Raw genomic sequence first — 12,512 nt, 5'->3', positions numbered from 1 at the left:
TCCCGCCCCGCCGGCAGGGGACGCCGCCCTCCTGCGTGCTCTCGGCTGGCCCAGACTTGTGGGAAACCGGCCCTCCCCCACGTACTTGTGGCGGTGGATGATGGCGTTGAAGAGGCGGCCGTCCCGCCAGCTCGTGGTGAAGTTGTCGCAGCGCAGACCCTGGTAGCCCTCCACCATGCGCTGAGACCACAGGAGCAGCTTCTCCTTCGCCGTCATGTCCTCCGACTGCCCGCTCACCTGGATGTCTGAGATCTGAGCGGCAGGAGGCAGAGCTCAGCACGGCCACCTGGCCGTCCTCCCCACCCAGCGCCGCGACCACCTGCCCAAGACGGAGGGGCATGGCACCCAGCAGGGGCACACGGGCCAGCGGGCACAGGGCGGCTCTCAGGGCTGGGAGACGCTGGGACCTGCCACACACCTCAACACCAAGGCCCAGGCATCTCTGGCCACGGATCGAGTCAGAGCCCCACCCCTGCCACCCACATGGGCGCTGGGCCCCACGCGGGGAGGCCTGGGAGCACACGAAGCCCAGAAGGGGGCATCGTAGGCGGTAGGTGCACGGTGGGCCCGTGCAGGTCCCAAAGTTGGTCCAGAACCCTAGGTCTAGAGAAGGGGCTGCAACTGGAGGGGTGAGTGGGGGGTCCTCTCTGGTTGCACGCCCAGCTGGCTTTCTGGTGGTGTATGTGCCAGACAGCCTGGCACGGTCTAATCTCAGGCCTAATCTGTCTGCCAGCCTGCCTGCCATCAGTACGTCTGCCGGCCTGTTGCTAGCTGTCTGTCTGTCGGCCTGCCAGCCCATGTGACTCAGCTGCCGTGCCAGCCTGGCTGCAGCCCCAGTCTCAGATTTGTGGCTTCCTGTGCGGGCAGCACAGGCAAGGCGTGAGTCAGCCAGGGCAGCCCCAGCTCCACACGCTCCCCCACTCCCCCGGCAGGCAGCAAAGAGCACATTCCTCCGCAAGGAGGCTCCACAGGCCCCGCCCAGCAGGGGCCAGAGGGTGTGGGACGGCAGGCCCAGGGAGAGGACCGGGCCTCAGGCTACACCAAGCTGGCCAGGGGCTGGCAGGAAGGTCTGCCATCCCCAGGGTGCCACCTCCAGGGCAGCCAAGGAGCCCGGGCAGCGCTCTACCTGCAGGCAGCACTCTACCTGGAAATGCAGGATGATAGTCCAGATCAGGCCGAGGGTCAGCTTGGGATTGCCGTCTGCAATGTCATCATTCCTGATGTTCACCAACTTCACCTAAGTGCAGGGAGTTGTCAGTCAGGGCCTCAGAGCTGGCCAGGACCTGCGTCCTGTGGCTGGGGACAGGGCAGGGACGGGGCCTGTGGCTAGGGACAGGGCAGGGATGGGGCCTGTGGCCTGTGGCTCCCTAGCAGGGCAGGCCAGGGTGTCTTACCTGGCGATGACGCAGGTAGTCCAGGGCAATCTGGACATTCTGTAGCTTGTGGAAACGCATTCTCCCCTTCTCCCGGGGCTGAGAGAAGGCAGGGCAGGGTCAGGGCCCCCTGGGCAGCCACAGCTCCCAGGCCAGCCCCTGAACAGTCACCAGAGCAGCACCAGTGACCAAACCAAGTGGGGGACAGCACCTCACATAGCCTGGGCCCCCCTCACCCTGAAAAACGGGGACCCCCAGCCCCAGGCCCAGCAGGGGTTGGGAGCCTGCAACCCAAGCTGGAGAAGGAAGGAAGGGGCGGGGAGGAGACAATGGCCGGGAAGCCGAGGGTGGAGGGCAGGGCAGTGGCGGCAGCCACTGCAGCTTCTGGTGGGCCCAGGCCCGGACCGAAGCAGGACAGTGGATGAGAGAGAGGGGAGTTGGACCCACAACCGTCCCCCACCCAAGAGCTGGGCGTGGGCCGGGCCGGCCTGGCCACCAGCCCCACGGGAGCTGCACGGGAGCCCGTGTGCCGCCGTGGCCAGCACCACCACTCACCAGGCGCAAGCTCCTGATTACGTCCCGCTCCCTCGGCTGCCCAGCCAGAGCAGGGCAAAGGGTAAAGGGCAGAGGTCAAGATTCAGAATCCAAGCAGCAGAGAAAGCAGAGCAGAGCAGAGCATGAGGTCATTGTGTTAGGGCTCCAATGCAGAGGACAGCAAAGGCCAGCGCGGCCTGTGGCAAAGGTCAGGGCCACTCACAGGCCAGACCCTCGGCTGGGACGCCAACCAGGACCAGGAGGCCCAGCGGGGGGGGGGGGGGAGGAGGGGTGAGAGGGGCCGTGGACAGGTGGGACAGGCCCCAAGGAGAGAAGGCGGGGGGCACTGGGGAAGGGGAGGGCGGCGTGCAGGGCCCCGGACGGCCGGGACGCACGTACCAGGCTGTCCCCCGAGAGGACCTCCAGCAGGGAGATGAGGTTGTGGCCGTCGCGGAGGTCTTCATACAGATCGCTGACATGTCTCTGTGCCTGCAACAACAGTGGCGGCTGTGTGGCCCGGTCCCCTCGGCCACCAGAAGCCCGAGGGGAGAGGCAGCGAAGAGCGGGCGCTGCCCCACACAGCCACCTACCTCTGCCCTCCAGTGCTGCAGCAGAGACCAGGAAGGACCAGAAGGAAGAGAGGACAGAAGACAGGAGCGGGCACAGGAGGAAAGGACAGAAAATAAGATCTCAGAGAGGAAAGGGAGCTGGGGCAGCGCGGGGACACGGGCGGGGCGGCTCTGGTCCCTCCCCGCCGCACAGCTGCCACCCACCCACCTTGATGAGATGCTTGTTGACCCACTTGGTGAACGTTTTCTTCTGCACACGGTCCCGCTCATCTGCAGGAGACAAGGCCAGTGTATGTGGGGCTGGGGAGACCCCGGAGGCCGACACCTGTGGGTTCTACAGCCTGGAGAGCCAGGCCAAGTCGGAGGGCCCCAAACCAGGGGCTCTTCCAGGTGATGGAGACCCAGGTCCTCCGAGCCTCCATCGCCACCAAGACAGCAGAGCCAGACCGACCCAGACCCCGGCCCTGGCCCAGACAGGTGCTGCTGGTCAAAGCCTCCATTGTCTTCCAAGGAAGCGTGAGGCAGCAGCCACACCCAGAACTCAGGGTGCACAAGTCAGGACCTGCAGCACCCCAGGCCGCCTCCCACAAGGGAAGCATGGCCGTAGGGTGGGTCAGAGGCTGGCCCTCCCAGCCGCACAGCCAGCGAGCCCTCTCTGGGGGCACCCAGGGCCCCCGCGGCCCAGGCCCTGCTCAAGGCCCCGTCAGCACTGAGCGCAGGCTGCCGCCCATCTCAGAATGGGTCCCCCAAACCCAGACCGCCGCAGCCCGGCCCCACCCAGCGCCCAGCTTCCTGCCACAGAGCAGGCCCTTCCTGCCAGGCCCGCCCCGCGGCGCAGCTACCTTTCTTGCCCTCAGAGGCCCTGAGCACAGCCAGGTAGAGGTTGTCCTCTGAGCTGGTTCTCTTGCCACCCAGGCCCTCTGGCTCGGGGACGCGGAGCCGGTGCTGAGCCATGGCAGGGTCCTGTCACTCGGCCCTGGGCGCACAGGCTGCTGGAGGCTGGCGGCCGAACTGGACACCCGCTCCCCACAGGATCAGCTCAGAGCTCTGTCTCACTCCCCAGCCCAGGCAGGGATCTGGGGGAGCCCCACCCCGTGGCGCCAGGGGGGCGTGTCCCACGGGAAGGGGGAAGGCCGCCCCTCCCCTGCGGCCGCCCCTCCCCTGCAGCCACACCCTCAATCCACAGAAACAGGAAGTTGGGGTTTCCTCACCCAGCCCCCACAGCAGGATCTGGGGGAAGGCCAGGGTGGGAGCTCCCAGCTCTGTGTCCTCACAGCAAGGGAGACGACCCCCAATCCTAACAGTGGGGGTGCCCAGGGTGGCCCTCCTATCTTCACAGAACACGCCTACAGGCCTCTGGCCACCTCAGCCTGCCCCCCCTTCCCCACAGGAGACACCTGGGCTGGGGGGGACATATCACATCCCACCTTCTACTGGGAGGGGCCCATGCCTCCCCCCACAGCTCCCTCAGGCCTGGCCTGCTGGGCTCTGGACCTTGGTCTCCTGCAGAACCCCCAAAGCTTCTGCTGAGCCCCACCCAAGTGGAGAACCCCTGAGGCAAGCAAGTGCAGTTCATAGCTGAGCACTGAGTCACCCAGGCCGGCCTGCCACCTCCCTTTTCTGGGGCATGGTACAGGGTGCAGTGGAGCCCCCCACAAGGGCACACGGCCGTGACTCAGGCCTGGGGGGGCAGAGCCTGTGACTCACTTAGGAAGGAAGCCCCACCTTGGGGCCGTTGGTGGCCAGGCGGGGCGCAGATAGCAGCTGCAGCCGTTGTAAAGGTGGCCAAAGGGGCAAAGGCGAGATGGCTCCAGTACCCCTCGCATGGCACTGGCAGCCGCCTGTACGGCCTGCCCCCATCGCTGTGGGAAGGAATGTACCACTAGACCACAAGAATTTCCAGAAACTGCATCTGGCTAGATGCAATCCAGCTGTGCGCCACTGAGAAACACCCGCTTCCCAAAGCACCTCAGGCCTGCGTTCCAGGAAAAGCTCGCCGCTGGCCAGAGCAAGGGCACCTACAGGGCAAGGAAGGAGGTTCCTTACCCCAGCTCCAGGGGCCTGCCAGGGCCTAACGCCCCCTCCCAGCAGCCACCCTGCCTCCACACTCCAATCCCAACCCTGACCCCACGCTGTAGGTGCACGTGTTGAGAATTCAGACCTGAGCTGCGTGTGCGCGCACACACACACACACACACTTTCTCTCTCTCCCCCCCCCTCTCTGCCCAGTCCCATTAGGGGCCTGTGGAAGTGTTGCTGTCTGTCTCTCCAGGAAGCTGGCCTGAGGAGCCAGGACAGGCCCCGCCCTCACTCTGCCCCTGGAGACGGGCCAGAGGTGGGTACAGGAAAGCCCGGAAACCTCTGAGCTGTGGGGCACCCATGGCACTGGAAGACCACCCCAGACTCTAGCCTGGGCCACTCTGCTGCCACTGGCCTCCACCTCCCCAAGCCAATGCCAGCACCCCTCCACCGGGAAGCTGGGCGCCCGCCTGAGCGCTGCCTCCTTCCCAGCACCTTCCTGGGCTCAGGCTCCCTCCCCTCCCACCTCCTCCCCTCCCCCTGCCTGCAGACACCCAGCCTTCTCATTGACCAGCTCTCCACGCCCGCCCGTGTGCCCCGCGTGCCTCCACACCCGCGTGCCCCTGTGCCTCCACGCCCGCGTGCCCCTGTGCCTCCACGCCCGCGTGCCCCCCCGCGTGCCTCCACGCCCGCGTGCCCCTGTGCCTCCACACCCGCGTGCCCCGTGTGCCTCCACGCCCGCGTGCCCCGCGTGTCTCCACGCCCGCGTGCCCCGTGTGCCTCCACGCCCGCGTGCCCCTGTGCCTCCACACCCGCGTGCCCCGCGTGCCTCCACACCCGCGTGCCCCGTGTGCCTCCACACCCGCGTGCCCCCCCCCGCGTGCCTCCACGCCCGCGTGCCCCGTGTGCCTCCACGCCCGCGTGCCCCTGTGCCTCCACACCCGCGTGCCCCGTGTGCCTCCACGCCCGCGTGCCCCGTGTGCCTCCACGCCCGCGTGCCCCCCCCGTGTGCCTCCACGCCCGCGTGCCCCCCCGCGTGCCTCCACGCCCGCGTGCCCCTGTGCCTCCACGCCCGCGTGCCCCTGTGCCTCCACGCCCGCGTGCCCCCCACGCCCGCGTGCCCCCACGCCCGCGTGCCCCTGTGCCTCCACACCCGCGTGCCCCTGTGCCTCCACGCCCGCGTGCCTCCACACCCGCGTGCCTCCACACCCGCGTGCCTCCACACCCGCGTGCCCCTGCGCCTCCACGCCCGCGTGCCCCTGTGCCTCCACACCCGCGTGCCTCCACACCCGCGTGCCTCCACACCCGCGTGCCTCCACACCCGCGTGCCCCCCCCGCGTGCCTCCACGCCCGCGTGCCCCCGTGCCTCCACGCCCGCGTGCCCCTGTGCCTCCACGCCCGCGTGCCCCGTGCCTCCACGCCCGCGTGCCCCGTGCCTCCACGCCCGCGTGCCCCCCCCCGCGTGCCCCGCCTCGAGCGCAGCGTACCTCGGTGGCAATGGGGGGCAGTCCCACACGCCTCCACCCCAGCACCCTTTCCACACGTGACCAGAGACCAGTTTGGTAGGGGGAAGGGGGAGGGGGCAGGAGGGGGAGCGGACGACGGAGCCCCGGGCTCCACCCGGACCCCTCCCCAGGAGGCCCCGCCCCTCCCCAGGAGGCCCCGCCCCACCCAGGAGGCCCCGCCCCTCCCCAGGAGCCCCCGCCCCATCCAGGAGGCCCCGCCCCATCCAGGAGGCCCCGCCCCATCCAGGAGGCCCCGCCCCATCCAGGAGGCCCCGCCCCGGAGCCCCCCCCCCCCCGCACCTGCGCAGCAGAGCCGCGAGTACAAGTAGTCCCTGCGGGCCGGCTCGCCGCCGCGGTCCAGCCAGCCCGGCGGCGCCAGCGCGACGGCCCTCGGCGGGGCAAAGGCGGCCCCGGGCCCCCGCGTCCCGGCCATGAACGCGCTCCCCGGCCCCGGCGCGCCGCTCCGGCGAGCTGAGGCTGCAGGCCCGGCCGGCCGAGCCCCGCCCAGGCGGAAGCCGCGCCCCGGGACACGAGGGCTCCAGAGGGCCGGACGCAGGGGCCAGGGCGGCCCACGGGGCGGGGCGGGGCGGGCCGGCGGGGCGGGGCAGGCCGGCGGGGAGAGAAGCTCGGGCTGCAGGGGGAGGGCTGCCGGGGACCCCACCCTCTGCTGGGCTTGGGGGGGCAGAGCTGCCCGGGGACCCCCTCTGCGGGGGGGGGGGGCAGAGCTGCCCGGGGACCCCCTCTGCGGGGGGGGGGGGCAGAGCTGCCCGGGGACCCCCTCTGCGGGGGAGGGGGGCAGAGCTGCCCGGGGACCCCCTCTGCGGGGGGGGGGGGGAAGCAGAGCTGCCCGGGGATCCCCTCTGCGGGGGGGGGGGCAGAGCTGCCCGGGGACCCCCTCTGCGGGGGAGGGGGGCAGAGCTGCCCGGGGACCCCCTCTGCGGGGGGGGGCAGAGCTGCCCGGGGACCCCCTCTGCGGGGGGGGGGGGAAGCAGAGCTGCCCGGGGATCCCCCTCTGCGGGGGGGGGGGGGGGGGGGAAGCAGAGCTGCCCGGGGACCCCCTCTGCGGGGGGGGGGGGGGCAGAGCTGCCCGGGGATCTCCCTCTGCGGGGGGGGGGGGGGGAAGCAGAGCTGCCCGGGGATCCCCCTCTGCGGGGGGGGGAGGGGGGAAGCAGAGCTGCCCGGGGATCCCCCTCTGCGGGGGGGGGGGGGGGGGGGGGAAGCAGAGCTGCCCGGGGACCCCCTCTGCGGGGGGGGGGGGGAAGCAGAGCTGCCCGGGGATCTCCCTCTGGTGGGGGGGGAAGCAGAGCTGCCCGGGGATCCCCCTCTGCGGGGGGGGGGCAGAGCTGCCCGGGGACCCCCCTCTGCGGGGAGGGGGGGAAGCAGAGCTGCCCGGGGATCCCCCTCTGCGGGGGGGGGGGGGCAGAGCTGCCCGGGGATCCCCCTCTGCGGGGAGGGGGGGAAGCAGAGCTGCCCGGGGATCCCCCTCTGCGGGGGGGGGGGGGGGCAGAGCTGCCCGGGGACCCCCCTCTGCGGGTGGGGGGGGACAGAGCTGCCCGGGGATCCCCCTCTGTGGGGGGGCAGAGCTGCCTGAGGATCCCCCTCTGTGGGGGGGCAGAGCTGCCTGAGGATCCCCCTCTGTGGGGGGGCAGAGCTGCCTGAGGATCCCCCTCTGTGGGGGGGGACAGAGCTGCCTGGGGACCCCGTCTGGAGCCTGCGCCCGGCACCAGCAGGGGGCACCCCCTCCCAGCGCCAGCCTCGAGCTGAAGTGAGTCCCCGGCAGTCCTTCGGCCCGGAGCCAGGGCAGCACGGCCCGGTCTTCCAGGGCGGCCCATTTGCTCAGCCTCCCCGCCCCGTGCTGGACAGGGCCGGCTCCAGCTGTCAGCCGGGAGCCGGTGACTTTGGGCAGAGGAGGGCAGAGCCGGGGACTCACTTCAGCTTGGCTGCCCGCCCTCGGCTGGTTCTGGGTCCCGGGCTGAGGGCACGGCCTGGGCTGTGTCCAGACCTGCCCCGGGACTGCACACCTGCCCGGAGGACAGCAGACCTGCCCCGGGACTGCACACCTGCCCGGAGGACAGCAGACCTGCCCAGAGGACTGCACACCTGCCCGGAGGGCAGCAGACCTGCCTAGAGGACTGCAGACCTGCCCCTCAACTGCACACCTGCCCCGGGACAGCACACCTGCCCCTCGACTGCACACCTGCCCCTCGACTGCACACCTCCCCTGGGACAGCAGACCTGCCCGGAGGACAGCAGACGGCCCTCGACTGCACACCTGCCCGGAGGACAGCAGACCTGCCCCGGGACAGCACACCCCCCGGACGACAGCAGACCTGCCCGGAGGACAGCAGACCTGCCCCTCGACTGCACACCTGCCCCAGAGGACAGCATGCCTGCCCCAGGACAGCACACCCCCCGGAGGACAGCAGACCTGCCCCTCGACTGCACACCTGCCCCAGAGGACAGCATGCCTGCCCCGGGACAGCACACCCCCCGGAGGACAGCAGACCTGCCCTGGGACAGCACACCTGCCCCGGGACAGCACACCCCCCGGAGGACAGCAGACCTGCCCTGGGACAGCAGACCTGCCCCGGGACTGCACGCCTCCGGGGAGGGGGGCTGGCACTTCCGGCCTCCCCACCTCCCAGGACGGGCCCTGGCCAGACCCGCCACACCTGGGCTCCTCCACCCGCAGGATGCGTCCGGGACGCAGTGCGGCCCGAGGCCAGCCCTTTCCCGAAGACCGGTGCTCAGCTCGGGACAGGAAGCGGGGCCGCGGGGAAGGCTGGGGCCGGCGGGGCGGGCCTGGCGCCGGTCCCGCCCCAGCCTCCCGCAGGGCGGCGGCCGCGGGCGGGGCGGGCGGGTGCTTACCTTCCAGGTCCCGCGCCTGCCGACCCTTGCGCCAGAGCCACACGGCCGCCAGGGTGACCGCGTGGCCCGCGACCACCAGGGAGGGAAACAGGCTGCCCGACGGCTCCATGGCCGCGCGGAGCGGGGCGGCGGGACAGCGCCGGAGGGAGCCGGGCCGGGGCCCAGAGCCCGCCCCGCTGCGGCCGCCCGCGCGGGCACCGCCCTACCGCGTCCACCCGCAGCCCAGCCGGGACTGCCCTGCCCGCGGCCGCCGCGCCCCGGCCCGGCCTCCCGCCCGCCTCCCTCCCCACCCACGGCTCAGCTGTCCCTGGCCGGGCCGTGGCGCTCAAGGTTAGCTGGAGCTTTAACCCCTGCCTACCCAGAGCCACACCCGCCCGGAGGAGGGGCCTGCAGCACTGCCCGCAGCCACGTCCCAACCCCCCCACGCCCACACTGAAGCAGAGCCCAGCCCCCACCCTACCTCCAGGGGTGCCCTCTGGGACAGCCGGCAGGCACGGGATGAGTGCCAGCGCTCTGCCCCCCTCCCCCAGTTCTCTCAACCACAGGCCTGCAACCGACCTCACCTTGCCCCTCCACGACATGGGGACTCCCCAAGCCCCAAGTCCCTCTGTGGGGTGGGGGACAGGGGCTGGGGCAAGGTGGCAAGCTGAGAACAGGGCCCCTGGCCTCCAGCCTGGCTGGCGCCCAGCACACATACAAGGGCACCCCACCTACCGGGCACAATCTTCATTGGGGAGAGCGAGCGGGGCCCACGGGGCAGCCGGGGAGCAGTGGGAGTGGGGAGGGTCACAGGCCCCTCTGGAGGCTGCGAGCGGGCGGTGGCGCGGCGGAGAGCCGGAGCGGCCACCGCAGCAAAAGTGTCAGCAGCCGCGGGGGGGAGGGGAGTGGGCAGGGGGCCCAGGCGATATAAATATCCAAGGAAGCGAGCAAGGCCCGCCGTCACTCCTCCCGACTTAGAACATGACGTGCGGGGCCCGGCCGCCCTGGAGGCCACCCTGCTGCCCACTCCAGCTCCCAGGGACGATGCTATAATAAGGACCTGCCAAGGGGGGCGTGAGGGGTCAGGCCCACACCCCGATCCACGTGGGGGGGCACATCCTGGGAGGGGCAGCCAGGGCCGGCCTACCACCTGGGGGCTCTCTGGGAAATACCACAGCAGCCAAGCAGGTGCTGCTCCCTACTTTCCCAGAGACCAAGTACCCTCAATACAACACCTGGCCCCAGAGTGGCCCACAGTCTCCCCAAGGTCACTCTGCAGGCTAGAGACCCCGACAGCGGCAAACCATAGGACTCATCTGCTCCACAGCACCGTGCCCCAGGAAGAGCTTTCCTGGTGGGAGGGGGGATCTGGAATGGGGAAGGCTACCCTAGCCCCCCAGCAGGCCTGGTCTGTGCAGACGTGGGGTCGGAGGTCAGCAAGCAGGCCTACACCGTATCCGCTGTGTGGCGGGCTGACCTGAAGCCCAGTGCACCCTGGGAAACAGGATGCAGGTACACATGTCTGGGTGAGGACAGCCCGCTCCCTCCAGGAGGCTGGGCGTTCCGGACCAGGCCCTTCGGCCTGCCAGGTGGAGAGCTGAAAGGGAGCTGAAGCCTGGGCCCGCTCACTAGCATTTCCTGTGAGGCCCTGTGCTGTCCACAGACCCCGTGGGATCCAGAGGCAAGACTGAGGCACAATCAGCCACGAGCAGCGCGCTCCTGGTACCGTGAAATCGAGAGTCTCTAATGTATGCCTCCACCTTCAGCCTGGCAACCCAAACCAACTTCAGCCCCTGGCGGCGGGGACCAGCCATGCAAGGCTGGAGGGGAGTGGGAAGGCAGACAGACTGACTGCTGGCCAGGCCACAGAACCCGCCATTCTCCACCCCCCACTCCCTGCCATTTCCAAAGGAAACCGGCCCCTTGTGGCAAGCACTAGGCAGCCCAGATGATCAGGAATGATGGCTGCCCCAAAGCAGACCAGAGACAGCCCAACTCCTGCCAGAAGCAAGGCAACCATTGGCAGCTGTGGGCAGAGGCCGGGCCTGCCTGGCCCTAGGCCCTCCACTCACAATGGGCTCAAGAGCCTCAGAGGGACTTTTGTCTCCAAAGCTTGGGTGACACTGTCCCCCCTCCCTGCAGCCAGCGTGTCCTTACAACGGTGGACACCACCTCCACCACCAGCAAGGCCTGAAAACCACCCCTTCCCTCCCCTATGCCCGCACTTCCCACCCCACCCCCAGAGGCCACGCCCTTCCTGTATTCCAGGTTCAGACACCTGAGATTAGCCAACAGTACAGTCCAGGCTGCCCGTCCCAGCCCACCCCAGCCCTGAGCCCAAAGCCCAGAGCCCTGCGGCAGGCTGGCTGCCGGGGAAGCCCAGGCCTGCCGAGGCTGCAGCGTCTCCCCCTGCTTTTCCCTGGCAGCCTGCCATCCCCAACGCTCCTGCCCAGCCTACCTTGTCCCAGCTGGATCAGCTCCTCCATGCTGTACCTGTCCATCTCGAGCCCCTCAGGCTTTGAACTAGGCTGTTCCCAGAGCAGCAGAGAGGAAGGCAAAGCAGGAAGGAGGGAGGGGTGGGAGGCAACGGGAGGTTCACTCATACCCTGGCTCCCCACCCAGCTCTGGGGTCATGGCTCATCCTCACAGACCTCCGCCTGGGCTGGGCCTAGGGATGGAGGGCAGGCCAGCTCTGTCCCTGAGCCCTGAGCCCGGAGCCCGGAGCCCGGAGCCCCCAGCCACTGCTCTTCTGCCGGCTGCCACACCCAGCCTCCCTGGAAGCCTCCCTTCCCTGCACAGCCCCAGAGCTAACCCAAGACCTCGCCCGTCCACCCACCCACATGCCAAACATCCATGAGGCTGTGCAGAAGCTCAGTCCCATTCTTTCTGGTGCTGGAGGTGGTGGCAATCAAAGACAGGGCCCCAAACAGCTGGGCAAGGGCACAACTCTGACTACAGCTCCAGCCCCACACTTCCCACCCACTGCTCCACCCAGAGCAGACCCCATCCTGGGCCCAGTCCCCTACACCAGCTCCGTCCCAGCCCTCCGGCCTGGGCAAACATGTCACCTCCCCACCATCTAAAGCATCCACACCAGCTGGGAACGCAGATCTAAGTCCAGCTGGGTGTACCCGGAAATGAAAACCTACAACCCGAGGGAACCTGCTGGAGTTCTTCAGGTTTCCCCCAAACGAGCAAGATGACTGATATGCAAAGCTCTCCACCACCCCCAAACTGCCAAACCCCACAACCCATGCTGGGGGGGGGGACGGTGCTGGGAAGAGAGCTAGGCATCCTACACCTCCACAATGGAGGGCAGCTGGGACGCCCTGTCCTACCCTGGATAAAATCCTGGGGGCCAACGCCCTGACTGTGCTGTCGTTTCTCTACACACTTCTGGGTTTTTTCTGAATTCTGAGCTGGGCAAAACATATTTTTGGAGTATGAAAACTCATAAACACAGGCGGAAACCCCCAAGCTCTCCTCTGCCCTGGCCACCCCGCTCGCCAGTCAGGCCTCAGCTCAGCGGGCGCCTCTTCCCAGGGCCTCCCTGATTACTCTCACCACAGTCCCTGCACCCAGTCCATCCCGTGTCTGGGCTCCTAGGGCTGAGGCTATGTGTGAGTCTAAGAAGGGGACACCCTCCACACAGGTGCGTGGAGGCC

The 12,512-nt window shown here is 69.4% G+C and overlaps 1 protein-coding gene across 15 annotated transcripts in view; it reads right to left on the bottom strand.

Annotated features, from left to right (window-relative positions):
- Positions 1–12,512, bottom strand: part of LOC122098900 (plectin) — a 60,729-nt gene that overhangs the window by 24,233 nt on the left and 23,984 nt on the right. For 5 of the 15 annotated variants that reach the window (XM_042669406.1, XM_042669409.1, XM_042669407.1 and 2 more), the window contains exons 2-7: positions 2,685–2,746; positions 2,498–2,512; positions 2,307–2,396; positions 1,395–1,472; positions 1,145–1,237; positions 86–252 (exon numbers count right to left, since the gene is read on the bottom strand). In XM_042669406.1, coding sequence (XP_042525340.1) covers positions 86–252; positions 1,145–1,237; positions 1,395–1,472; positions 2,307–2,396; positions 2,498–2,512; positions 2,685–2,746 — 505 coding nt within the window. Of the gene's footprint in view, positions 1–85; positions 253–1,144; positions 1,238–1,394; positions 1,473–2,306; positions 2,397–2,497; positions 2,513–2,684; positions 2,747–3,318; positions 3,480–6,300; positions 6,382–8,868; positions 8,978–12,512 lie in introns of those variants that run through there. The other 10 variants (XM_042669408.1, XM_042669418.1, XM_042669414.1 and 7 more) reach the window with 7 other exon arrangements.

The sequence above is a fragment of the Dipodomys spectabilis genome, unplaced genomic scaffold, assembly GCF_019054845.1.
Source record: "Dipodomys spectabilis isolate Male_0828 unplaced genomic scaffold, ASM1905484v1 ptg000495l, whole genome shotgun sequence".
Classification (NCBI taxonomy): Eukaryota; Metazoa; Chordata; class Mammalia; order Rodentia; family Heteromyidae; genus Dipodomys; species Dipodomys spectabilis.
This window is presented reverse-complemented; position numbering and strand designations above follow the sequence as displayed.